Source organism: Corvus moneduloides, chromosome 29 (genome assembly GCF_009650955.1).
Source record: "Corvus moneduloides isolate bCorMon1 chromosome 29, bCorMon1.pri, whole genome shotgun sequence".
NCBI classification, from domain to species: domain Eukaryota; kingdom Metazoa; phylum Chordata; class Aves; order Passeriformes; family Corvidae; genus Corvus; species Corvus moneduloides.
In genome coordinates, this window is record NC_045504.1 from 1,912,510 (window position 1) to 1,939,835 (window position 27,326).

Here is a 27,326-nt window from a genome sequence, read left to right on the forward strand (position 1 = left end):
GGCGGGGCGGCCCCAACCGGGGAAGAAAAGCATCTCCCGGTGCCCATCCCGGTGCCGGTACCCGGTGCCGCTACCCCAGCGGGCGGGGGGTTGGGGGGGGGGGGGCCGGGCTCGGTCAGCACCGGGGCTCTCGGGGACCGGCGGCCGCCGCGGCCGCCATGGAGCGAACCGAGCGCTGAGCTCCCCCCGCCCCCCGCCCGGTACCGGGACCCTCCCCGAGGCCACCGGGGCGGTACCGGCGGGGCGGGCGCTCGCAGCATCCACCGGGATTTTGGGGAGCAGCACCCGGGAAACGGCCGGGACGTACCGGGAGCGCCGGGAGCGCCGCCCCCCGGGCAGAGCTGCCCCCGCCCCGCCGCGCCCCGTCCCCGGAGCCGAGCCGAGCCCCGGGGCCGCCTCGTCCTTTGTGTGCGCCGGGGCACCGGGCACCGCCGGGAGCACCGGGAGCCGAGCCCGGGCGGTGATAGCGGGGAGCGGGAGCGGCCCCGGGGCCCGGGGACCCCCCGGCGGCCCCATGAAGGAGCCCGACGCCATCAAACTCTTCGTGGGGCAGATCCCGCGGCACCTGGAGGAGAAGGACCTGAAACCGATTTTCGAGCAGTTCGGGAAAATCTACGAGCTCACCGTCATCAAGGACAAGTACACCGGGATGCACAAAGGTACGGGAACCGGGAACCGGGAACCGGAATGGGCAGCGGGAATGGGGCAGGGGCAGCGGGCACGGCCCCGGGCAGCGGGGATGGGTGCGGGGCACGGGCACGGGGATGTGGGGACGGCCCCGGGATTCGGCCACCGGTACCGGGAATGGTCTCAGGTACCAGGATCAGCTCCAGGATGTGGCCCCCGGTACCGGGAATGGCCCCAGGTACCGGGATCAGCCCTGGGAATGGCCCCGGTACCAGGATCAGCTCCAGGATGTGGCCCCCGGTACCGGGAATGGCCCCCGGTACCGGGATCAGCCCCGGGAATGGCCCCCGGTACCAGGATCAGCCCCGGGATGCAGCCCCCGGTACCGGCAGCGGCCTCCTGATATGGCCCCTGGTACCACGAACAGCTCCCAGCACCGGGAAGAGCCCCAGGATACGGCCCCCGGTACCGGGAACAGCTCCTGGTATTGGGAACAGCCCTGGGATATGGCCCCCGGTACCGGAAGCGGCCCACGGTACCGGGAATAGCCCCAGATTATGGCCTCCGGTACCGGGAACAGCTGCCAGCACCGGGAACAGCCCCGTGATACGGCCTCTGGCACCGGGAATAGCCCCCGGTACCGGGAATAGCCCCGGGATGTGGCCCCCGGTACCGGGAGCAGCCCCGTGCCGCGGCCTCCAGCACCAGGAACAGCTCCCAGCACCGGGAATGGCCCCGGGACACGGCCCCCGGTACCGGGAACAGCCCCGGGATGGGGTCCGCAGGACTGGGAACAGCTCCCGGTACCGGGAATGGCCCCGGGATTCGGGCCCCGCTACCGGGAATGGATCCTGGTACCGGGAACAGCTCCCAGCACCAGGAACAGTCGCTGTCACCGGGAGTAGCTCGGTGATCCGGCCTCCGGTACCGGGAGCAGCCTCCAACACCGGGAACAGCCCCGGGAACAGCCCCGGGTACAACCGAGGGCACCAGGAACAGCCCCGGGAACAGCCCCGGGTACAACCGAGGGCACCAGGAACAGCCCCGGGAACAGCCCCGGGTACAACCGAGGGCACCAGGAACAGCCCCAGTACCAGGAACAGCCCCAAAAACAACCCCGGGTACAACCGAGGGCACCAGGAACAGCCCCAGCACTGGGAACAGCCCCAAAAACAGCCCCGGGTACAACCGAGGGCACCGGGAACAGCCCCGGGAGCAGCCCCTGGTACTGGGAACAGCCCCGGGTACAGCCGAGGGCACCGGGAACAGCCCCGGGTACAACCGAGGGCACCGGGAACAGCCCCGGGAGCAGCCCCTGGTACCGGGAACAGCCCCTGGTACCGGGAACAGCCCCAGGAACAGCCCCTGGTACCGGGAACAGCCCCTGGTACCGGGAACAGCCCCAGGAACAGCCCCTGGTACTGGGAACAGCCCCGGGTACAGCCGAGGGCACCGGGAACAGCCCCGGGAGCACCCAAAGGCCTTGAGCAACACCCACAGCTCAAGGTACAACCGCAGGCCCCGGGTGCGGCCCCGGGAACAGCCGAGGGCACCGGGAACGGCCGCAGGGCCCCAGCCCAGCCCGGTGTCGGGGTGTTGGGTGCTGCTGCTGCGGTGTTGTGCCAGGTGGGCGTCAGGGTGTTGCTTTGGGGTGTCATTCTGGGTGTTGTTCCCGGTGTCGTTCCGGGTGTCGTTCCGGGGTGCCAGGCGGGTGTTGGGGGCATCACGTGGTCACCCCGTGGGTCCGGGTGTCCCCAGGGTGTTGTCAGGGTGTTGCTTTGGGGTGCTCCGGGCGTTGTTCCGGGTGTTGCTGGGGGTCACCGCGTGGGCCCGTGGGGGTGACACCGGCTCTGGGTGTCCCCAGGGTGTTGTCAGGGTGTTGCTTTGGGGTGCTCCAGGTGTCGTTCCGGGGTGCTGGGTGGGTGTTGGGGGTGTCACGTGGGTGCCCCTGCAGGTGACAGCGGCTCTGGGTGTCCCTGTGAGGGTGACACCGGCTCTGGGTGTCCCTGGGTGTTGTTTTGGGGTTGTTGTGTCCAGTTTTGGGGTGACACCAGCTCTGGGTGCCCCCGGGTGTTGTTTTGGGGTTGTTGTGTCCGGTTTTGGGGTGACACCGGCTCTGGGTGTCCCTGGGGGGTGTCAGGGTGTTGTTTTGGGGTTGTTGGGTCCGGTTTTGGGGTGACACCGGCTCTGGGTGTCCCTGGGTGTTGTTTTGGGGCTGTTGTGTCCGGTTTTGGGGTGACACCGGCTCTGGGTGTCCCTGGGTGTTGTTTTGGGGCTGTTGTGTCCAGTTTTGGGGTGACACCGGCTCTGGGTGCCCCAGGGTGTCGTTTTGGGGCTGTTGTGTCCGGTTTTGGGGTGACACCGGCTCTGGGTGTCCCTGTGAGGGTGACACCGGTTTTGGGTGTCCCTGGGTGTTGTTTTGGGGCTGTTGTGTCCAGTTTTGGGGTGACACTGGCTCTGGGTGCCCCCGGGTGTTGTTTTGGGGCTGTTGTGTCCGGTTTTGGGGTGACACCAGCTCTGGGTGTCCCTGGGTGTTGTTTTGGGGTTGTTGTGCCCACTTTTGGGGTGACACCGGCTCTGGGTGCCCCAGGGTGTTGTCAGGGTGTTGTTTTGGGGTTGTTGTGTCCGGTTTTGGGGTGACACCAGCTCTGGGTGTCCCTGTGAGGGTGACACCGGCTCTGGGTGCCCCAGGGTGTTGTTTTGGGGTTGTTGTGCCCACTTTTGGGGTGACACCGGCTCTGGGTGTCCCTGGGTGTTGTTTTGGGGTTGTTGTGTCCGGTTTTGGGGTGACACCGGCTCTGGGTGCCCCAGGGTGTTGTCAGGGTGTTGTTTTGGGGTTGTTGTGTCCGGTTTTGGGGTGACACCGGCTCTGGGTGCCCCAGGGTGTTGTTTTGGGGTTGTTGTGTCCGGTTTTGGGGTGACACCGGCTCTGGGTGTCCCTGGGTGTTGTTTTGGGGTTGTTGTGCCCACTTTTGGGGTGACACCGGCTCTGGGTGCCCCAGGGTGTTGTTTTGGGGTTGTTGTGTCCGGTTTTGGGGTGACACCGGCTCTGGGTGCCCCAGGGTGTTGTTTTGGGGTTGTTGTGCCCGGTTTTGGGGTGACACCGGCTCTGGGTGGGGTTCTCACCGCCGAGGGTGTCCCCAAGGCAGGGACCCCCCAACTCCTGACCCTGTCCCCAACTCGGGGGGCGTTGGGGACACCCCAAAGCCCCGAGGATGGGGTGAGGGGCAGTGGAATTGGGGGGGTCTCGGGGGGGTCTCAGGGGGTCCCCAGGACCCCTCGGGGGGGGGGGGGGGGCACTGACCCCAACCCTCCCCCCACTCCCCCCGGGGATTTTGGGGACCCCTCCCTGTCCCCATCCCCTGAGGGGTCCCCAAAATGTGGGGGCTGGGGGCTTTGGGGGGGTTTGGGGCCTCTTTGGGGTCTGGGGGCTTTGGGGGGATTTGGGGCCTATTTGGGGTCTGGGGGCTTAAGAGGGGCTGGGGGTTAAAGGGGTCTGGGGTCTCTGGGGGGCGTTTGGGGTCTGTGGGGTGGGATTTGGGGTTTATGGGGTGGATCTGGGGTCAGGGGGGGATTTGGGGTCTATGGGGTGGGATTTGGGGTTTATGGGGAGGATTTGGGGTTTATGGGATGGATTTGGGGTCGGGGGGGATTTGGGGTCTGGGGTGGGATTTGGGGTCTGTGGGGAGGATTTGGGGCCTCTGGGGTGGGATTTGGGGCCTATGGGTGGCATTTGGGGTTTATGGGGTGGATTTGGGGTCCCTGGGGTGAGATTTGGGGCCTATTGGGGGGTGGGATTTGGGGTCTATGGGTCTGTGCGTGTTCTCTGTGGGGTCCGGCTACTTTTAGGGTCCCATCCATGAACCCCCCCCGACCCCTTTTTGACCCCCTCTTTCCCTCCCCCTCCCCAATTTAGGATGCGCCTTCCTGACCTACTGCGCCCGCGAGTCGGCCCTGAAGGCCCAGAGCGCCCTGCACGAGCAGAAAACCCTCCCGGGGGTGAGTGAGGGGCACGGGGACCCCCCTGGGGCACCCCCAAATACCCCCCCGGGACCCCCTAAACCCCCCCCAGGACCCCCCCCCAAACCGTGATACCCCCAAATCACCCGTAAATCCCTGAAAATCACCCCTAAACCCCCAAAAAATCACCATTAAACCCCCCCCAAATCACCCCCAAAGCCTGAAAATCCCCCCTAAACCCCCCAAAAATCACCCGTTTTCCCCCAAAATCCCCCCTTTTTTCCCCAAAAATCACCCCTAAACCTCCCCAAATCGTCTTTGAACTCTAAAAATCACCCCAAATCCCCCCAAAAATCACCCCTAAACCTCCCCAATTCACCTTTAAAGCCTAAAAATCACCCCAAACCTCCCAAAAATTACCCTTTGCCCCCCAAAATCACCCCAAAACCCCCAAAAATTACCCTTTTCCCCCCCAAAATCACCCCTAAACCCCCAAAATCACCCTTAAACCCCCAAAAATCACCCTTGGACCCCAAAAACGATCCCTAAACCCCCCAAAAATCACTTTTGAACCCCAAAAACGATCCCTAAACCCCCCAAAAATCACCCTTGGACCCCAAAAACGATCCCTAAACCCCCCAAAAATCACTTTTGAACCCCAAAAACGATCCCTAAACCCCCCAAAAATCACCCTTGGACCCCAAAAACGCTCCCTAAACCCCCCAAAAATCACCCTCAGACCCCAAAAACGATCCCTAAACCCCCCAAAAATCACCCTCAGACCCCAAAAACGATCCCTAAACCCCCTCCGCCCCCCCCCAAAAATCACCCCCACCCCCCTTTTTGGGACCACCACTGGGGGGGGGGGGGATTTTGGGGATTATTTTGGGGTGGGGGCACCCCCGAATGTCTGTGGGGTGTTTAATTAGTGCCGCTAATGAGGGCCCGGCGCTAATGAGGCGCTGCCAGGCGGGCACGGAAACAACAAAGCCCAGGCTGAGGGGGGGGGGGGGGGGGGTCCGGATATTTGGGTGCCCCCCCTCCGCACCCCAAATTAATTTGGGTGGGGGTCCCACCACCCTTTTCCTCCCCTCCCCCACCCCATCCTAATTTGGGGGGGGGGGGGGGTGAGGCTTCAAGGGGAGGATTTGGGGTGGGGGAGGGGCAGTTTGGGGGTCCCCAGGGTGGGGGTTGAGGTTGGGGGGGGGGGGGTCTGCACATTTCCCCCCCCCTCCCCCCGCCGTGTCCCGCCAGGCCCGGGGGGGGGATTTGGCTTTTCCGGGATAATCCCGGGATTTGGGGCCGTAAATCCCGGGGGGGATTTGGGGTTTTTTTTTTTAGGGGGGGGGGATTAGGGGCGGCCCCGCCCCAGCAGCTGCTGGGAGGGGGGGGGGGAGGGTGGGAATTTAAAGGGGGGGAGGGGGATGTGGGGGTGCCACGACCCTCCCGCCCCTCCCCCCACACCGGAGCTGCTGTGACCCCACGGGGGGGGGTGGGGGTGGGTCCCGGCTTGGTTTTGGGGTGGGGGCTTTGTTTCTGTGCCCCCCCCCGCCCCCCACCCCCGAGGCGGCCGCGGCTGATCCAGCTCGGGGGGGGGAGGGGGAGTGGGGGAGGGGATTAAGGGGGGATTAAACCCCCCCTCCCCCACCCTGGGGGGGGCATTTCCAGCACCATCTGGGGCCTGGGGGGGGGGGGGCCACCTTCGCTTTCGGCGGCGAAAGGACCCGCCCGGGGTCAGCTGGGGATGGACCCGCCCCCTCCCCTCCCCTCCCCCCCCCCGCATCATAAATTGGCCCCAAATCCTCCCCAAAATGAGACGAGGCGACCCCCACCCCCCCCCCCCCCCCCCCATCCCCAAATCCATCGTTGCCGGAGGGGGAGGGGTCACCCCAAGGGATCCCCCCCCCCTCCCCAAAATCTCCATCCCTGCCCCTCCCCCCCCCACCTCGGGCGCCCCTCCCCATCCCCGTCATTGTTTATCGCGAGCGCTGATGACGTCAGCGGCGTTGCCAGGCAACGGCGATGGGTAAATTGGGGATGAGTGGGCGGTTGCCATGGAGCGGAGCCGGCCGTTGCCATGGCAACCGCGCATCTGCGCCCTCCCCCTCCTTTCCCCTCCCCTCCCCCCCCCCCCGCTCCGCTCCTCTGGGGGGTTCCGGGTTTTTTGGGGGGGGGGGGGGGGGGGGTTCATCATCACCCCCTCCCCCCCCTCTAATTAACTCCGGGTGCTCATTAACGCGTCCCCTCGGGCCCCCCCCCCCCCCCGGCCATGGCAGCGGCTCCCGTTGCCAGGTAACGGGATGCAGGGCCGGCGTTGCCATGGCGACCGGAGCATCTTTGGGGGGGGTGGGTGGGTGCGGGGGGGGGGGTGGGGGAGGGGGAGGTTGGGACCCTCGGAGGGGGTGGGGGAGGTGCGGGGTGCCCTGAGGGGGGGGGGAGGGGAGGTGTTGGGGTGGGGGAGGGGGGGGGTCGGTGTTTCCAACACTCCCCCTCCCCCCCCCTCCCCCCGTGTCCCCTCCCCCCCCCCCAGATGAACCGGCCCATCCAGGTGAAGCCGGCGGACAGTGAGAGCCGAGGAGGTACCGCCCCCCAAAAAACCCCAAATCCCCCCAAAAAAAACCCCAAATCCCCCCCAAAAAAACCCAAATCCCCCCCAAAAACAGCTCCCCGGCCCTGCCCCCCACGCGCCGTGTCCGCAAATCACCCCGGAGCCACCCAGCTGAAGGGAGACCCCTCCCCTCCCCCCCTCCCCAGGGCCACCCCAGCCCCAGGGTGGGGGGTCCCTGTCCCCATTCCCCAGGAGCTGTCAGCCCATTCCCAGTCCCAGTGTCCCCAGCCCAGTGTCCCCATCCCAGTGTCCCAGCCCATCCCAGTGTCCCCATCCCAGTGTCCCCATGTCCATCCCAGTGTCCCCATCCCAGTGTCCCAGTGTCCCAGCCCATCCCAGTGTCCCATCCCAGTGTCCCCAGCCCAGTGTCCCCAGCCCAGTGTCCCAGCCCAGCCCAGTGTCCCCATCCCATCCCAGTGTCCCCATATCCCCATATCCCCATCCCAGTGTCCCCATCCCAGTGTCCCCATCCCATCCCAGTGTCCCCATCCCATCCCAGTGTCCCCATCCCCCCACATCCCACCCCACCCCATCCTTCCCAGTGGTGTCCCCCCGCCACTGTCCCAGTGCCACCCGCGCTGTCCCAGGGCCGGTGTCCCAGTGCCAGTGTTCCTGTGCCAGTGTCCCCATGCCGGTGTCCCGGTGCCACCTGTGATGTCCCCATGCCAGTGTCCCAGTGCCACTGTCCCTGTGCCAGTGTCCCGGTGCCACCGGTGCTGTCCCCGAGCCGGTGTCCCAGAGCCGGTGTCCCGGTGCCACCCACGCTGTCCCCGTGCCGCTGTCCCCATGCCGCTGTCCCTGTGCCACTGTCCCGGTGCCGGTGTCCCGGTGCCGCTGTCCCGGTGCCGGTGTCCCGGTGCCATCTGCGCTGTCCCTGTGCCAGTGTCCCCATGCTGCTGTCCTGGTGCCGCTGTCCCAGTGCCACTCGTGGTGTCCCAATGCTGGTGTCCCGGTGCCAGTGGCGCTGTCCCGGTGCCGGTGTCCCAGTGCCACCTGCGCTGTCCCCGTGCCGCTGTCTCCGTGCCGCTGTCCCGGTGCCGCTGTCCCTGTGCCGGTGTCCCCATGCTGCTGTCCTGGTGCCGGTGTCCCGGTGCCACTCATGGTGTCCCAATGCCGGTGTCCCGGTGCCGCTGTCCCCGTGCCCGTGTCCCGGTGCCGGTGTCCCGGTATCACCCGCCCTGTCCCCGTGCCCGTGTCCCGGTGCCGGTGTCCCGGTACCACCCGCGCTGTCCCCGTGCTGCTGTCCTCGTGCCCGTGTCCCGGTGCCGGTGTCCCGGTACCACCCGCGCTGTCCCCGTGCCCGTGTCCCGGTGCCGGTGTCCCGGTACCACCCGCGCTGTCCCCGTGCCCATGTCCCGGTGCCCATGTCCCGGTACCACCCGCCCTGTCCCGGTGCCGGTGTCCCGGTGCCGGTGTCCCGGTACCACCCGCGCTGTCCCCGTGCTGCTGTCCCCGTGCCCGTGTCCCCGTGCCGGTGTCCCGGTACCACCCGCCCTGTCCCGGTGCCGGTGTCCCGGTGCCGGTGTCCCGGTACCACCCGCGCTGTCCCTGAGCCGGTGTCCCCGTGCCGGTGTCCCGGTGCCGGTGTCCCGGTACCACCCGCGCTGTCCCCGTGCCCGTGTCCCAGTGCCGGTGTCCCGGTACCACCCGCCCTGTCCCCGTGCCCGTGTCCCGGTGCCGGTGTCCCGGTACCACCCGCGCTGTCCCCGTGCCCGTGTCCCGGTGCCGGTGTCCCGGTACCACCCGCGCTGTCCCTGAGCCGGTGTCCCCGTGCCGGTGTCCCGGTGCCGGTGTCCCGGTACCACCCGCGCTGTCCCCGTGCCCGTGTCCCAGTGCCGGTGTCCCGGTACCACCCGCCCTGTCCCCGTGCCCGTGTCCCAGTGCCGGTGTCCCGGTACCACCCGCGCTGTCCCCGTGCCCGTGTCCCAGTGCCGGTGTCCCGGTACCACCCGCGCTGTCCCCGTGCCCGTGTCCCGGTGCCGGTGTCCCGGTACCACCCGCGCTGTCCCCGTGCCCGTGTCCCGGTGCCCATGTCCCGGTACCACCCGCGCTGTCCCCGCAGAGGACCGGAAGCTCTTTGTGGGGATGCTGAGCAAGCAGCAGGCGGACGAGGACGTGCGCAAGATGTTCGAGCCCTTCGGCACCATCGACGAGTGCACGGTGCTGCGCGGCCCCGACGGCACCAGCAAAGGTGGGCACCCGCTGGCGACGCCCCGAGATGCCCGCAGGGGTCCCTGGGGTGGCCAGGGATGGGGTTCAGGGCGTTGGCGGGGGTTGGGAGGGGGTCCATGGGGCGCTCCCTGGAGCTGACCCGAGCCCGACGTCCCCAGGCTGCGCCTTCGTCAAGTTCCAGAGCCACGCGGAGGCCCAGGCCGCCATCGCCGCCCTGCACGGGAGCCGCACGCTGCCGGTGAGGGACCGTCCTCGGCGTTGTCGCCTTCGGTGTCACCGTCGGCATCCTCGTCACCGTTCTCAGAGTCGGCCGCGTCACCATCCTCGTCATCGTCGCGCCTTCGTCGTTCCCATAACCGTCCCCGTCGTTGTTGTCGTCGTCGTCCCCTTCGTCATCCCTGTCGTCATCCTCGGCGTTGTCCCTCTCGTCGTCATCCTCTTCATCCTCTTCATCGTCGTCCTCTTCATCCTCTTCATCGTCCCGACCACTGTCCCCATCATCATCCCCATCCTCATCTCCATCATCATCCTCTTCATCACCTTCATCATCCCCAGCACTGTCCCCACCATCCTCCCATTCATCACCTCCTTCATCTTCTCTGCCACCATCCCATCATCATCCTCACCACTGTCCTCCTCATCATCATCATCCCCATCCTCATGTCCATCATCCTCTTCATCACCTTCACCTTCATCATCCTCACCACTGTCATCATCATCATCATCATCCTCATCTCCATCATCCTCTTCATCCCCTTCATCATCCCCACCACTGTCCTCATCATCATCATCATCATCCTCCATCATCATCCTCTTCATCCCCTTCATCATCCCAACTGCTGTGCCCACCACTGTCCTCATCATCATCCTCTTCATCCCCTTCATCGTCCCGACCGCTGTGCCCACCACTGTCCTTCATCCCCATCATCCTCAACGCTGTCCCCGCCATCAGCCCCGCCGTCATCCACACCATCGTCCTCTTCATCATCGTCTTCATCACCCCCTTCATTGTCCCCATTGTTACCCTCGTCATCCTCACCACTGTCCCCATCATCATCATCATCATCATCATCCTCATCTCCATCATCATCCTCTTCATCACCTTCATCATCCCCTTCATCACCCCCTTCATTGTCCCCATCGTTACCCTCGTCATCCTCACCACTGTCCCCATCATCATCATCATCATCATCCTCATCTCCATCATCATCCTCTTCATCACCTTCATCATCCCCACCACTGTCCCCATCATCATCATCCTCCATCATCATCCTCTTCATCACCTTCATCATCCCCACCAGTCCCCACCATCCTCCCATTCATCACCTCCTTCACCATCCTCTTCATCACCTTCATCATCCCCACCATTATCCCCATCATCCCCATCCTCATCTCCATCATCCTCTTCATCACCTTCATCATCCCCACCACTGTCCCCATCATCATCATCATCATCCTCCATCATCATCCTCTTCATCATCCTCACCACTGTCCCCATCATCATCCCCATCATCTCCATCATCATCCTCTTCATCCCCTTCATTGTCCCGACCACGGTGCCCACCACTGTCCTTCGTTATCACCATCCTCATCCTCCCTGTTATCATCTCACCTTCATCCCCCTCATCATCATCCTCAACGCTGTCCCCGCCATCCGCCCCGCCGTCATCCACACCATCGTCCTCTTCATCATCGTCTTCATCACCCCCTTCATTGTCCCCATCGTTACCCTCGTCATCTTCACCACTGTCCCCATCATCATCATCATCATCCTCATCTCCATCCTCTTCATCACCTTCATCATCCCCACCACTGTCCCCATCATCATCATCATCCTCCATCATCATCCTCTTCATCAGCTTCATCATCCCCACCAGTCCCCACCATCCTCCCATTCATCACCTCCTTCACCATCCTCTTCATCACCTTCATCATCCCCACCATTATCCCCATCATCCCCATCCTCATCTCCATCATCCTCTTCATCACCTTCATCATCCCCACCACTGTCCCCATCATCATCATCATCATCCTACATCATCATCCTCTTCATCATCCTCACCACTGTCCTCATCATCATCATCATCACCATCCTCCATCATCATCCTCTTCATCATCCTCACCACTGTCCCCATCATCATCCCCATCATCTCCATCATCATCCTCTTCATCCCCTTCATCGTCCCGACCACGGTGCCCACCACTGTCCTTCGTTATCACCATCCTCATCCTCCCTGTTATCATCTCACCTTCACCCCCCTCATCATCCCCATCATCATCATCCTCAACGCTGTCCCCGCCATCCGCCCCGCCGTCATCCACACCATCGTCCTCTTCATTGTCGCCTTCATCATCCTCTTCGTTGTTGTGTTATCCTCCTCCTCCTCATCATCATCTCCATCATCATCATCTTCATCCCTTCCTTCCTTGTCACCTCCACCACCCCGCCACCATCACCCTCACCCCGTTGTAACCCAACCATCATCCCCATCACCACCATTGTCCCCCATCGTCATCATCTTCATCACCCCCTTCACTGTCCCCATCGTTACCCTCGTCATCCTCACCACTGTCCCCATCATCATCATCATCATCACCTTCATCACCCCCACCACTGTCCCCACCATCCTCCCATTCATCACCTCCTTCATCATCCCCTTCATCTTCTCCGCCACCATCCCATCATCATCCTCACCACTGTCCCCATCATCATCATCCCCATCCTCATCTCCATCATCCTCTTCATCACCTTCATCATCCCCACCACTGTCATCATCATCATCCCCATCCTCATCCTCCATCATCATCCTCTTCATCATCGTCATCATCCCCACCACTGTCCTCATCCCCATCCTCATCCTCCATCATCATCCTCTTCATCACCTTCATCATCCCCACCAGTCCCCACCATCCTCCCATTCACCACCGCCTTCACCATCCTCTTCATCACCTTCATCATCATCATCCCCACCACTGTCCCCATCATCATCATCATCCTCATCTCTATCACCGTCCTCTTCATCACCTTCATCACCCCCACCACTGTCCCCACCATCCTTTCATTCATCACCTCCTTCATCTTCTCCGCCACCATCCCATCATCATCCTCACCACTGTCCCCATCATCATCATCATCCTCATCATCATCATCATCCTCTTCATCCTCTTCATCACCTTCATCATCCCCACCAGTCCCCATCATCATCATCCTCATCTCCACCATCATCCTCTTCATCACCTTCATCATCCCCACCAGTCCCCATCATCATCATCCTCATCTCCACCATCATCCTCTTCATCACCTTCATCATCCCCACCACTGTCCTCATCCCCATCATCATCCTCCACCATCATCCTCTTCATCACCTTCATCATCCCCACCAGTCCCCACCATCCTCCCATTCACCACCGCCTTCACCATCCTCTTCATCACCTTCATCATCATCATCCCCACCACTGTCCCCATCATCATCATCATTCTCATCTCCATCATCCTCTTCATCACCTTCATCATCATCATCCCCACCACTGTCCCCATCATCATCATCATCCTCATCTCCATCACCATCCTCTTCACCACCTCGTCACCTCCACCATCATCCTCACCCCATTACAACCCAACCATCACCCCCACGACCGCTCCCACCCCGTTTGACCCCGACTGACCACAAGTGACCACAACAAGTGACCACAACTGACCACAAGTGACCACGAGTGACCACGAGTGACCACCATGTCCCCCTCCAGGGCGCCTCGTCCAGCCTGGTGGTGAAGTTTGCGGACACGGAGAAGGAGCGGGGGCTGCGGCGGATGCAGCAGGTGGCCAGTCAGCTGGGCATGTTCAGCCCCATCGCCCTCCAGTTCGGCGCCTACAGCGCCTACACGCAGGCGGTACGGGGCACTGGGAGCACTGGGAGCACTGGGAGGGGCACTGGGGACACTGGGAGGGACCCCTCAAAATCCAGCATGAGAACGTTGGGATGATGGGGATGGGGGATGGGGGATGGGATGGATGCCCTGATGGGGGATGGGATGGAGTTGGGTGGTGGACACTGGGAGGAGATGGACACTGGGGTGGCACCCATGAGATGATGGACCCTGATGGGACACTGGGGTGACACCCACGGGGAGATGATGGACCCTGATGGGACACTGGGGTGACATCTGATGGACCCTGATGGGACACTGGGGTGGCACCCATGGGGAGATGATGGACCCTGATGGGACACTGGGGTGACATCTGATGGACCCTGATGGGACACTGGGGTGACACCCACGGGGAGATGATGGACCCTGATGGGACACTGGGGTGACACCCACGGGGAGATGATGGGACCTGATGGGACACTGGGGTGACATCTGATGGACCCTGATGGGACACTGGGGTGGCACCCATGAGATGATGGACCCTGATGGGACACTGGGGTGACACCCATGGGGAGATGATGGTCCCATACCCCGGGGTGTTGGTGGCACTGGGGTGGGCTCCCCGTGGTGGTGGCGGTGGCCGTGGTGGCCACGCGGTGCCAGGCGTGTCCCCGCAGCTGATGCAGCAGCAGGCGGCCCTGGTGGCCGCGCACTCGGCCTACCTCAGCCCCATGGCCACCATGGCCGTCCAGATGCAGCACATGGGCACGGTCAACCCCAACGGGCTCATCGCCACCCCCCTGCCACCCTCCTCAGGTAACGGGGACAAGGGGACAGCGGGGAGGGGACGTGGGCGTGGGGGACACCAGGGAGGGGACACTGGGGGTGGGGGACACCAGGGAGGGGACGTGGGATGGGAGGGGACACCATGGATGAGACACCATGGATGGGATGGGGACACCATGGATGGGACATGGGCCATGTGGGGACACCATGGATGGGACACCATGGATGGGACACCATGGATGGGACACCATGGATGAGACACCATGGATGGGATGGGGACACCATGGATGGGACATGGGCCATGTGGGGACACCATGGATGGGACACCATGGATGGGACATGGGACATGTGGGAACACCATGGATGGGATGGGGACACCATGGATGGGACATGGGACATGTGGGGACACCATGGATGGGATGGGGACACCATGGATGGGACACCATGGATGGGACATGGGCCATGTGGGGACACCATGGATGGGACACCATGGATGGGACATGGGACATGTGGGGACACCATGGATGGGACACCATGGATGGGACACCATAGATGGGATGGGACACCATGGATGGGACACCATGGATGGGACACCATGGATGGGATGGGACACCATGGATGGGACATGGGACATGTGGGGACACCATGGATGGGACACCATGGATGGGACATGGGACATGTGGGAACACCATGGATGGGATGGGGACACCATGGATGGGACATGGGACATGTGGGGACACCATGGATGGGATGGGGACACCATGGATGGGACACCATGGATGGGACACCATGGATGGGATGGGACACCATGGATGGGACATGGGACATGTGGGGACACCATGGATGGGGACACCATGGATGGGATGGGACACCATGGATGGGGACACCATGGATGGGATGGGGACACCAAGGATGGGATGGGGACACCAAGGATGGGATGGGACACCAAGGATCATGGGATATGGGGGGACACCCAGGGGTGGGGTGGGGTCACAAAGGACCCCTGGGACAACCTGGATGGGAGACCAGTGGTGGGATTGGGACCATGGTTGGGACATGGGATATGGGGGGATGCAGTGGATGGGATGGGGACACCACGGATGGGACACGGGATATGCGGGGGACACCATGGATGGGGTGGGGACACCATGGATGGGGACACCATGGATGGGACACCATGGATGGGATGGGACACCATGGATGGGACATGGGACATGTGGGGACACCATGGATGGGACACCATGGATGAGACACCATGGATGAGACACCATGGATGGGATGGGGACACCATGGATGGGACACCATGGATGGGACACCATAGATGGGATGGGACACCATGGATGGGACATGGGCCATGTGGGGACACCATGGATGGGACACCATGGATGGGACACCATGGATGGGACATGGGACATGTGGGAACACCATGGATGGGATGGGGACACCATGGATGGGACATGGGACATGTGGGGACACCATGGATGGGATGGGGACACCATGGATGGGACACCATGGATGGGATGGGGAAACGTGGGGACACCATGGATGGGATTGGGACACCACGGATGGGATGAGGACACCGAGGATGGGACAGGGACACCATGGATGGGACATGGGATATGGGGGGACACCAAGGATGGGATGAGGACACCAAGGATGAGGACACCAAGGATGGGATATGGGGGGACACCAAGGATGGGATGGGGACACCGCGGATGGGGATGGGGACACCAAGGATGGCACGAGGACACCGCGGATGGGCCACGGAACACGTGGGGACACCACGCACGGCACGAGGACACCGCACCCACCCACCCAACCACCCGCGGATCGCCGGTGGTGGCCGTGTCCTCCCGGTGGTGGCCGTGTCCTCCCGGTGGTTGCCGTGTCCTCCCGGTGGTGGCCGTGTCCTCCCGGTGGTGGCCATGTCCTCCCGGTGGCGGCCGTGTTCTCCCGGTGGCGGCCATGTCCTCCTGGTGGCGGCCGTGTCCTCCCGGTGGTGGCCATATCCTCCCGGTGGTGGCCGTGTCCTCCCGGTGGCGGCCGTGTCCTCCCGGTGGTGGCCATGTCCTCCCGGTGGCGGCCGTGTCCTCCCGGTGGCGGCCGTATCCTCCCGGTGGTGGCCGTGTCCTCCCGGTGGTGGCCATGTCCTCCCGGTGGCGGCCGTATCCTCCCGGTGGTGGCCGTGTCCTCCCGGTGGCGGCCGTGTCCTCCCGGTGGTGGCCATGTCCTCCCGGTGGCGGCCATATCCTCCCGGTGGTGGCCATGTCCTCCCGGTGGTTGCCATGTCCTCCCGGTGGTGGCCATATCCTCCCGGTGGTGGCCGTGTCCTCCCGGTGGCGGCCATATCCTCCCGGTGGTGGCCGTGTCCTCCCGGCGGTGGCCCTGCTGTGTCCCCAGGAACCAGCACCCCCCCGGCCATGGCGGCCACCCCCGTCCCGGCCATCGCGGCCCCGCTGAGCGTCAATGGCTACAGCCCCGTGCCCGCCCAGCCCGCCGGACCCCCGGCCCCCGACGCCGTCTACGCCGGGGGGGTCCCCCCCTTCCCAGGTGCCCCCCGAGCCCTCCCCCCCCCCCCCCCCCCCAGCCCCACCGGGCCCCCCCCCCGTAACCCCCCCTGTGCCCCCAGCCCAGAGCCCCGCGGCCCCCGGGGACCCCCTGCAGCAGGCGTACGCCGGCATGCAGCACTACACTGGTGCGTACTGGGAGCACTGGGAAGGGGGTTGGGTGGTGCTGGGGGGCCCTGGGAGGGCACTTGAGGGGTGTTCTGTGGTATTGGGGGACACTGGGAGGGCACTGGGAGCACTGGGAAGGGGGTTGGGTGGTGCTGGGGGGCACTGGGAGGGCACTGGGAGGGGGTGGGAGGGGGTTGGGTGGTGCTGGGGGGCACTGGGAGGGCACTGGGAGGGGGTTGTGTGGTGCTGGGGAGCACTGGGAGGGCACTTGAGGGGTGTTCTGTGGTATTGGGGAGCACTGGGAGGGCACTGGGGAGGGCACTGGGAGGGGGTTGGGTGGTGCTGGGGGGCACTGGGAGGGGGTTGTGTGGTGCTGGGTGGTACTGGGAGGGCACTTGAGGGGTGTTCTATGGTATTGGGGGACACTGGGAGGGCACTGGGAGGGGGTGGGAGGGGGTTGGGTGGTGCTGGGGAGCACTGGGAGGGCACTGGGAGGGGGTTGGGTGGTGCTGGGTGGTACTGGGAGGGCACTTGAGGGGTGTTCTATGGCACTGGGGGGCACTGGGAGGGCACTGGGAGGGAGTGGGAGGGGGTTGGGTGGTGCTGGGGAGCACTGGGAGGGCACTGGGGAGCACTGGGAGGGCACTTGAGGGGTGTTCTATGGCACTGGGGGGCACTGGGAGGGCACTGGGAGGGAGTGGGAGGGGGTTGGGTGGTGCTGGGGAGCACGGGGAGGGCACTGGGGAGCACTGGGAGGGCACTTGAGGGGTGTTCTATGGCACTGGGGGGCACTGGGAGGGCACTGGGAGGGAGTGGGAGGGGGTTGGGTGGTGCTGGGGAGCACTGGGAGGGCACTGGGGAGCACTGGGAGGGCACTTGAGGGGTGTTCTATGGCACTGGGGGGTACTGGGAGGGCACTGGGAAGGGGTGGGAGGGGGTTGGGTGGTGCTGGGTGGTACTGGGAGGGCACTTGAGGGGTGTTCTATGGCACTGGGGGGCACTGGGAGGGCACTGGGAGGGGGTTGGGTGGTGCTGGGTGGTACTGGGAGGGCACTTGAGGGGTGTTCTATGGCACTGGGGAGCACTGGGAGGGCATTGGGAGGGAGTGGGAGGGGGTTGTGTGGTACTGGGGAGCACTGGGAGGGCACTGGGGGGCACTGGGAGGGCACTGGGGGGCACTGGGAGAGCACTTGAGGGGTGTTCTATGGCACTGGGGGGGCACTGGGAGGGGGTGGGAGGGTGTTGGATGGTACTGGGGAGCACTGGGAGGGCACTGGGAGGGGGTTGTGTGGTACTGGGGAGCACTGGGAGGGCACTGGGGGGCACTGGGAGGGCACTTGAGGGATGTTCTATGGCATTGGGGGGCACTGGGGGGCACTGGGAGGGGGTGGGAGGGGGTTGTGTGGCACTGGGGGGCACTGGGAGGGGACACTGGGGTGGCACTGGTGTCCCTGGTGGCACTGGGAGGGGGCACTGGGAGAGAGCACTGATGTGTCCCTGGGGTGGCACTGGTGGCACTGGGATGGTGTTGGGTGTCCCTGGGGTGGCACTGGGATGGTGTTGGGTGGCACTGGGGTGTCCCGGGGTGTCCCTGGGGTGGCACTGGTGGCACTGGGATGGTGTTGGATGGCACTGGGGTGTCCCTGGGGTGGCACTGGTGGCACTGGGATGGTGTTGGCTGTCCTGGGGTGTCCCTGGGGTGGCACTGGGGTGACACTGGTGGCACTGGTGGCACTGGTGGCACTGGGATGGTGTTGGGTGGCACTGGGAGGGGGCACTGGGGTGTCCCTGGGGTGGCACTGGTGGCACTGGGATGGTGTTGGATGGCACTGGGGTGTCCCTGGGGTGTCCCTGGGCTGGCACTGGTGGCACTGGGATGGTGTTGGGTGGCACTGGGGTGTCCCTGAGGTGGCGCTGGGGTGGCACTGGTGGCACTGGGATGGTGTTGGGTGTCCCTGGGGTGGCACTGGTGGCACTGGGATGGTGTTGGGTGGCACTGGGGTGGCACTGGGGTGTCCCTGGGGTGGCACTGGTGGCACTGGGGTGGCACTGGGGTGGCACTGGGGTGTCCCTGGGGTGTCCCTGGGCTGGCACTGGTGGCACTGGGATGGTGTTGGGTGTCCCGGGGTGTCCCTGGGCTGGCACTGGTGGCACTGGGATGCTGTTGGCTGGCACTGGGCTGGCACTGGGTGGCACTGGGCTGGCACTGGGTGGCACTGGGTGGCACTGGGATGGTGTTGGGTGGCACTGGCTGGCACTGGGCTGGCACTGGGTGGCACTGGGCCGGCCCCGGGCTGGCCCCGGTGACCCCCGTGCCCCCCCAGCCGCGTACCCGGCCGCCTACGGTTTGGTCAGCCCGGCCTTCGCCCCCCCGGGACCCCTGCTCGCCCCCCCGCCCCCCCCGCAGCAGCAGCAGCGCGAAGGTGAGACCCCCCCGGGACCCCCGGGACCCCCTGAGACCCCCCCGGGACCCCCGGGACCCCCTGAGACCCCCCCGGGCCCCCCCCGGGACCCCCTGAGACCCCCCCGGGACCCCCCCGGGACCCCCGGGACCCCCTGAGACCCCCCCGGGGCCCCCGGGACCCCCTGAGACCCCCCCGGGACCCCCCCGGGACCCCCGGGACCCCCTGAGACCCCCCGGGACCCCCCCGGGACCCCCCGAGACCCCCCCGGGACCCCCCCGGGACCCCCGGGACCCCTTGAGACCCCCCCGGCACCCCCCCGGGACCCCCGAGACCCCCGAAACCCCCCCGGGACCCCCCTGAGACCCCCCGAGACCCCCCGAGACCCCCCCGGGACCCCCGAGACCCCCCCTGAGACCCCCCCGGGACCCCTTGGGACCCCCGAAACCCCCCCGGGACTCCCCCGGGACCCCCCGAATTCCCCCCGGACCCCTGAGACTCCCCCGGGACCCCCCCGAGACACCCCCGAACCCCCCCCGGGACCCCCCGAGACCCCCCGAGACCCCCCCGGGACCCCCCCGGGACCCCCCGAGACCCCCCGAACCCCCCCCGGGACCCCCCGAGACCCCCCGAGACCCCCCCGGGACCCCCTGAGACTCCCCCGGGACCCCCCCGAGACACCCCCGGGACCCCCCCGGGACCCCCCCCGAACCCCCCGCGGGACCCCCGAGACCCCTGAGACCCCCCCGGGACCCCCGGGACCCCCCGGGACCCCCGAAACCCCCCCGAGACCCCCCCGAGACCCCCCGAATTCCCCCTGAGACCCCCGGGACTCCCCCGGGACCCCCCGAATTCCCCCCGGACCCCCCCGAGACCCCCCCAGGAACCCCAAAATACCCCAGGACCCCCCGGTTCCCCCCCCGGGTCCCGGTGTCCTGGGTCCCGTTTTGGGTTCACAGCTCCAGTTTTGGGGTCCCGCGTGCAGTTTTGGGGTCCCGGGTGCGGTTTTGGGGTCCCAGGTGCAGTTTTGGGGTCCCGGGTGCGGTTTTAGGGTCCTGGGTACAGTTTTGGAGTCCCGTGTGTAGTTTTAGGGTCCCGTGTGCAGTTTTAGGGTCCCAGGTGCAGTTTTGGGGTCCCAGGTGTGGTTTTAGGGTCCCGGGTGCAATTTTAGTGTCCCAGGTGCAATTTTGGGGTCCCGGGTGCTGTTTTAGTCTCCCGCATGCAATGTTGGGGTCCCGGGTGCTGTTTTGGGGTCCCGTGGACAGTTTTAGGGTCCCAGATGCAGTTTTGGGGTCCCACGTGCAATTTTAGTGTCCCAGGTGCAATTTTGGGGTCCCGTGGACAGTTTTAGGGTCCCAGATGCAGTTTTGGGGTCCCACGTGCAATTTTAGGGTCCCAGGTGCAATTTTGGGGTGCCGTGGACAGTTTTAGGGTCCCAGGTGCTGGTTTAGTCTCCCGCATGCAATGTTGGGGTCCCGGGTGCTGTTTTGGGGTCCCGTGGACAGTTTTAGGGTCCCAGATGCAGTTTTAGGGTCCCAGGTGCAATTTTAGGGTCCCAGGTGTGGTTTTAGGGTCCCGGGTGCGGTTTTAGTGTCCCAGGTGCAATTTTAGGGTCCCGTGGACAGTTTTAGGGTCCCAGGTGCTGTTTTAGGCCTCCGCATGCAATGTTGGGGTCCCGGGTGCGGTTTTAGGGTTCCGAGTGCAGTTTTGGGGTCCCACGTGCAATTTTAGGGTCCCAGATGCAGTTTTGGGGTCCCAGGTGCAGTTTTAGGGTTCCGAGTGCAGTTTTGGGGTCCCACGTGCAATTTTAGGGTCCCGGGTGCGGTTTTGGGGTCCCAGGTGCAGTTTTGGGGTCCCGGGTGCGGTTTTAGGGTCCTGGGTACAGTTTTAGGGTCCCAGGTGTAGTTTTAGGGTCCCAGGTGTGGTTTTAGGGTCCCGGGTGCAATTTTGGGGTCCCGGGTGCGGTTTTAGTCTCCCTCATGCAATGTTGGGGTCCCAGATGCAGTTTTGGGGTCCCAGGTGCAGTTTTAGGGTTCCGAGTGCAGTTTTGGGGTCCCAGGTGCAATTTTAGGGTCCCAGGTGTGGTTTTAGGGTCCCGGGTGTGGTTTTAGTGTCCCAGGTGCAATTTTGGGGTCCCGGGTTCAGTTTTAGTCTCCCGCATGCAATGTTGGGGTCCCGGGTGCGGTTTTGGGGTCCCGGGTGCCGTTTTGGGGACGCAGTCCCAGGTGTGACCCCGCTCCCTCCGCAGGCCCCGAGGGCTGTAACATCTTCATCTACCACCTGCCCCAGGAGTTCGCCGACACCGAGATCCTACAGATGTTCCTCCCCTTCGGGAACGTCATCTCCGCCAAGGTCTTCGTGGACAGGGCCACCAACCAGAGCAAGTGCTTCGGTAGGGCCGGGGGATGTGGGGTGTGGGATATGGGATAGGGGATATGGGATAGGGGATATGGGATATGGGATATGGGATAGGGGATATGGGATATGGGATATGGGATATGGGGTATGGGATATGGGATATGGGATAGGGGATATGGGATATGGGATAGGGGATATGGGATATGGGATATGGGATATGGGATAGGGGATATGGGATATGGGATAGGGGATATGGGATATGGGATATTGGGATATGGGATATGGGATAGGGGATATGGGATATGGGATATGGGGTATGGGATATGGGATATGGGATAGGGGATATGGGATATGGGATAGGGGATATGGGATATGGGATATGGGATATGGGATAGGGGATATGGGATATGGGATATGGGATATGGGATATGGGATAGGGGATATGGGATATGGGATATGGGGTATGGGATATGGGATATGGGATATGGGATATGGGATATGGGGTATGGGATATGGGATATGGGATAGGGGATATGGGATATGGGGTGTGGGATATGGGCCACCAACCAGAGCAAGTGCTTCGGTAGGGCCGGGGGATGTGTGGTGTGGGATATGGGATATGGGGTATGGGATATGGGATAGGGGATAGGGGATATGGGATAGGGGATATGGGATAGGGGATATGGGGTATGGGATGTGGGGTATGGGATATGGGATAGGGGATAGGGGATATGGGATAGGGGATATGGGATATGGGATAGGGGATATGGGATATGGGATAGGGGATAGGGGATATGGGATAGGGGATATGGGATAGGGGATATGGGATAGGGGATATGGGGTATGGGATATGGGGTATGGGATATGGGATATGGGATATGGGATAGGGGATATGGGATATGGGATAGGGGATAGGGGATATGGGATATGGGGTATGGGATATGGGATATGGGATAGGGGATATGGGATAGGGGATATGGGATAGGGGATATGGGATATGGGATATGGGATAGGGGATATGGGATATGGGGTATGGGATATGGGATATGGGATAGGGGATATGGGATAGGGGATATGGGATATGGGATATGGGATAGGGGATATGGGGTATGGGATATGGGGTATGGGATATGGGATATGGGATATGGGATAGGGGATATGGGATATGGGATAGGGGATATGGGATAGGGGATAGGGGATATGGGATAGGGGATAGGGGATATGGGCCACCAACCAGAGCAAGTGCTTCGGTAGGGCCGGGGGATGTGGGGTGTGGGGTGTGGGATATGGGATATGGGATATGGGATATGGGGTATGGGATATGGGATAGAGGATATGGGATAGGGGATATGGGATATGGGGATATGGGATATGGGATATGGGGTATGGGATATGGGATATGGGATATGGGATATGGGATATGGGATAGGGGATAGGGGATATGGGATATGGGATATGGGGTATGGGATATGGGATATGGGATATGGGATATGGGGTATGGGATATGGGATATGGGATATGGGATATGGGATATGGGATATGGGGTATGGGATATGGGATATGGGATATGGGATATGGGATATGGGGTATGGGATATGGGATATGGGGTATGGGATATGGGATATGGGCCACCAACCAGAGCAAGTGCTTCGGTAGGGCCGGGGGATGTGGGGTGTGGGGTGTGGGATATGGGATATGGGGTGTGGGGTGTGGGATATGGGATAGGGGATATGGGATATGGGATGTGGGATAGGGGATAGGGGATATGGGATGTGGGATAGGGGATAGGGGATATGGGATATGGGATATGGGGATATGGGATATGGGATAGGGGATATGGGATAGGGGATATGGGATATGGGATATGGGATATGGGATATGGGATATGGGATATGGGATATGAGATACGGGGATATGGGGACAGCGGGGTATGGGATATTGGGATACGGGGACACGGGGACAGCGGAACACCGGGACAGTGGGACATGGGGACAGCGGGACACGGGGACATGGGGACAGTGGGATATGGGATATTGGGACATTGGGACATTGGGATATGGGATATTGGAACACGGGGACACCAGGACATGGGGACAGTGGGACAGCGGGATATGGGATGTGGGGACATTGGAATATGGGATATGGGATATTGGGACACAGGGACCCGGGGACAGCGGGGATATTGGGATATGGGATATTGGGATATTGGGATATGGGATACGGGGATATGGGATATGGGGGTATAGGGATATGGGATGTGGGATATGGGATATGGGATATGAGATGTGGGGGTATAGGGATACGGGGATATGGGAGTATAGGGATATGGGATATGGGATGTGGGGACATGGAGGGGACAGCAAGGACAGGGCTGGGAGTGCCATGGCCAGGATTTGGGGGCGTCAGGGCCAGGGACACCGTTAGCTGATGTCCCCGATGTCCCCGATGTCCCCCCATTCCCATATCCCAATGTCCCCGATGTCCCCCTGTCCCCCCAATGTCCCCAATGTTCCCACATCCCGATGTCCCCCTGTCCCCCCGCTGTCCCCCTGTCCCCCCAATGTCCCCCTGTCCCCGATGTCCCCCTGTCCCCCTGCTGTCCCCCTGTCTCCCCGCTGTCCCCGCAGGCTTCGTGAGCTTTGACAACCCCGCGAGCGCCCAGGCCGCCATCCAGGCCATGAACGGCTTCCAGATCGGGATGAAGCGGCTCAAGGTGCAGCTCAAGAGGCCCAAAGACGCCAACCGGCCCTACTGAGCCCGGTGAGAGCCCCGGGACCGCCGGGGACACCCTGGGGACACCCTGGGACATCCTGGGGACACCCTGGGACATCCTGGGAACATCCTGGGGGCATCCTGGGACATCCTGGGGCACCCTGGGACACCCTGGGGACACTCTGGGAACATCCTGGGGGCATCCTGGGATCCCTTGGGAGACCCTGGGACATCTTGGGACATCCTGGGGATATCCTGGGGACCCCCTGGGATATGCTGGGACACCCTGGGAATATCCTGGGACACCCTGGGCACCACTGGGACATCCTGGGCACCCCTGAGAGCACCCTGGGACACCCCGGAGACATCCTGGGACACCCCGGGGACATCCTGGGACACCCTGGGGACACCCTGGGACATCCTGGGGACACCCTTGGGACATCTTGAGACACCCTGGGACATCCTGGGGACATCCTGGGACATCCTGGGACATCCTGGGACCCCCTGGGACACCCCTGGGACACCCCTGGGACACACGGGGATCCCCTGGGACATCCTGGGGACATCCTGGGATCCCTTGGGAGACCGTGGGACACCCTGGGGACACCCTGGGACCCCCTGGGACACCCTGGGGACCCCTTGGGACACCCTGGGACATCCTGGGGACACCCTGGGACATCCTGGGGACATCCTGCGGGCATCCTGGGGGCATCCTGGGAACATCCTGGGAACATCCTGGGACACCCTGGGGACACTCTGGGAACATCCTAGGACATCCTGGGATCCCTTGGGAGACCCTGGGACATCTTGGGACATCCTGGGGATATCCTGGGGACCCCCTGGGATATGCTGGGACACCCTGGGAATATCCTGGGACACCCTGGGCACCACTGGGACATCCTGGGCACCCCTGAGAGCACCCTGGGACACCCCGGGGACATCCTGGAACACCCCGGGGACATCCTGGGACACCCCGGGGACACCCTGGGACACCCTGGGACACCCCGGGGACATCCTGGGACACCCTGGGACATCCTGGGGACATCCTGGGACACCCCTGGGACCCCCTGGGACACCCCTGGGACACCCCTGGGACACACGGGGATCCCCTGGGACATCCTGGGGACATCCTGGGATCCCTTGGGAGACCGTGGGACACCCTGGGGACACCCTGGGACCCCCTGGGACACCCTTGGGACATCCTGGGGACACTCTGGGATCCCTTGGGAGACCCTGGGACCCCCTGGGACACCCTTGGGACACCCTGGGACACCCTGGGGACACCCTGGGACATCCTGGGGACACCCTTGGGACATCCTGGGACACCCTGGGACACCCTGGGACATCCTGGGGACACCCTTGGGACATCTTGAGACACCCGGGACATCCTGGGGACATCCTGGGACATCCTGGGACATCCTGGGACACCCCTGGGACACCCCTGGGACACACGGGGATCCCCTGGGACATCCTGGGGACATCCTGGGATCCCTTGGGAGACCCTGGGACCCCCTGGGACACCCCTGGGGACACCCTGGGACATCCTGGGACATCCTGGGACATCCTGGGACACCCCTGGGACACACGGGGATCCCCTGGGACATCCTGGGGACATCCTGGGATCCCTTGGGAGACCCTGGGACACCCTGGGGACACCCTGGGACCCCCTGGGACACCCTGGGGACCCCTTGGGACACCCTTGGGACATCCTGGGGACACTCTGGGATCCCTTGGGAGACCCTGGGACCCCCTGGGACACCCTTGGGACACCCTTGGGACACCCTGGGACCCCCCAGGACCCCCCCCCCCCGGGCTGGGAACCCCCTTGGGACCCCCTGGGATTCCCCGGGAACCCCCCCAGGCTTGGATGTTCCCCCATTGGGATTTGGGGTGTCCCCCCCCCCTCCCCCGGGTTTGGGGTGTCCCAGGATTTTGGGGGACTCTGTTTGACCCCCCCCATCCCCAAATTTTGCCCCCCCCCAGGTCCGGAGGCTCCGGAGCAGCAGCAGCAGCACCTTTGGGTGCCCCTCCCCCCCCCACGCCCCTCCCCCCCCCATCGCAGCCCCCCCAAAACTCCAGCGGTGCCCGAGGGGGGGGGGAGGGGCTCGGTCCTGCTGGGGGGGGGGGACCCCAGACCCCCCCCACGCTCAGGAAGGATGGACCCCCCCCCCCCCCCAGTCCATCCCAGTCCAGCCCAGTCCAGCCCAGTCCAGGGTGCCATCGCCCCCCCCCCCCGCGCCGTTTTTTTTTTGGGGGGGGGGGTTCATTCCCAGCCTGGGGGTCCCCAAAACGACCCCTCCCCCCCCCCCCCAACCCCCCCCCCGGGGACCCTTCCTGGGGCTTTTCTCACCAAACAGGACCAAAACCAGCTCCAAACTGGGGGAGAGGAGGGGGGGGTCCCTGGGGGGTCCTGGGGGGGTCTCTGGGGGTCCCAAAGAGGGGGGACACGCCCCCGCCCCCCCCCGGGGTGCAGCGGGACCCCAACACTGCCACTGCCACCCACTGCACCCCCAGAGCTGCCTCAGTTTCCCCTCGGGATGGGCCGGCACTGGGAGGGGCTGGAACTGGGCTGAACTGGGACTGGGAGGGGCTGGGACTGGGCTAAACTGGGACTGGGATGGGCTGGGACTGGGATGGACCGGTACTGGGAGGGACTGGGACTGGAATGGATTGGGACTGGGATGCTCCATTACTGGGATGAACTGATACTGGGGTGCTTGTTACTGGGATGAACTGGTACTGGGATGCTCCATTACTGGGATGCTCGTTACTGGGACGGACTGGTACTGGGATGCTCCATTACTGGGATGCTCCATTACTGGGATAAACTGATACTGGGATGCTCCATTACTGGGATAAACTGGTACTGGGATGGGCTGGTACTGGGATGAACTGGTACTGGGATGCTCCATTACTGGGATGAACTGATACTGGGATGAATTGTTACTGGGATGCTCGTTACTGGGATAAACTGGTACTGGGATGCTCCATTACTAGGATAAACTGGTACTGGGATTGGCTGGTACTGGGATGAACTGGTACTGGGATGCTCCGTTACTGGGATGCTCGTTACTGGGATGCTCCATTACTGGGATGCTCGTTACTGGGATGCTCTGTTACTGGGATGGACTGGCACTGGGATGCTCCGATACCGGGATG

General features: G+C 63.6%; 1 protein-coding gene across 1 annotated transcript; it reads left to right on the plus strand.

The window, feature by feature from the left end:
* Nucleotides 1–26,269, plus strand: CELF3 (CUGBP Elav-like family member 3). The gene is made up of 13 exons (XM_032093192.1): nt 1–659; nt 4,544–4,626; nt 7,118–7,166; nt 9,258–9,386; nt 9,526–9,605; nt 13,115–13,258; nt 13,912–14,050; nt 16,421–16,570; nt 16,650–16,715; nt 19,020–19,118; nt 21,346–21,489; nt 24,083–24,215; nt 26,151–26,269. The coding sequence occupies exons 1-12, from the start codon at nt 515–517 to the stop codon at nt 24,208–24,210; spliced, it is 1,356 nt and encodes a 451-aa protein (XP_031949083.1). The 5' UTR covers nt 1–514; the 3' UTR covers nt 24,211–24,215; nt 26,151–26,269.
* Nucleotides 26,270–27,326: the final 1,057 nt, after the last annotated feature.

Coding starts and splice junctions, on each gene's coding strand:
- CELF3 (XM_032093192.1), top strand. CDS start 515: ATGAAGGAGCCCGACGCCATCAAACTCTTCGTGGGGCAGATCCCGCGG. Junction 660..4,543: donor GTACACCGGGATGCACAAAG/GTACGGGAACCG, acceptor TCCCCAATTTAG/GATGCGCCTTCCTGACCTAC. Junction 4,627..7,117: donor AGCAGAAAACCCTCCCGGGG/GTGAGTGAGGGG, acceptor CCCCCCCCCCAG/ATGAACCGGCCCATCCAGGT.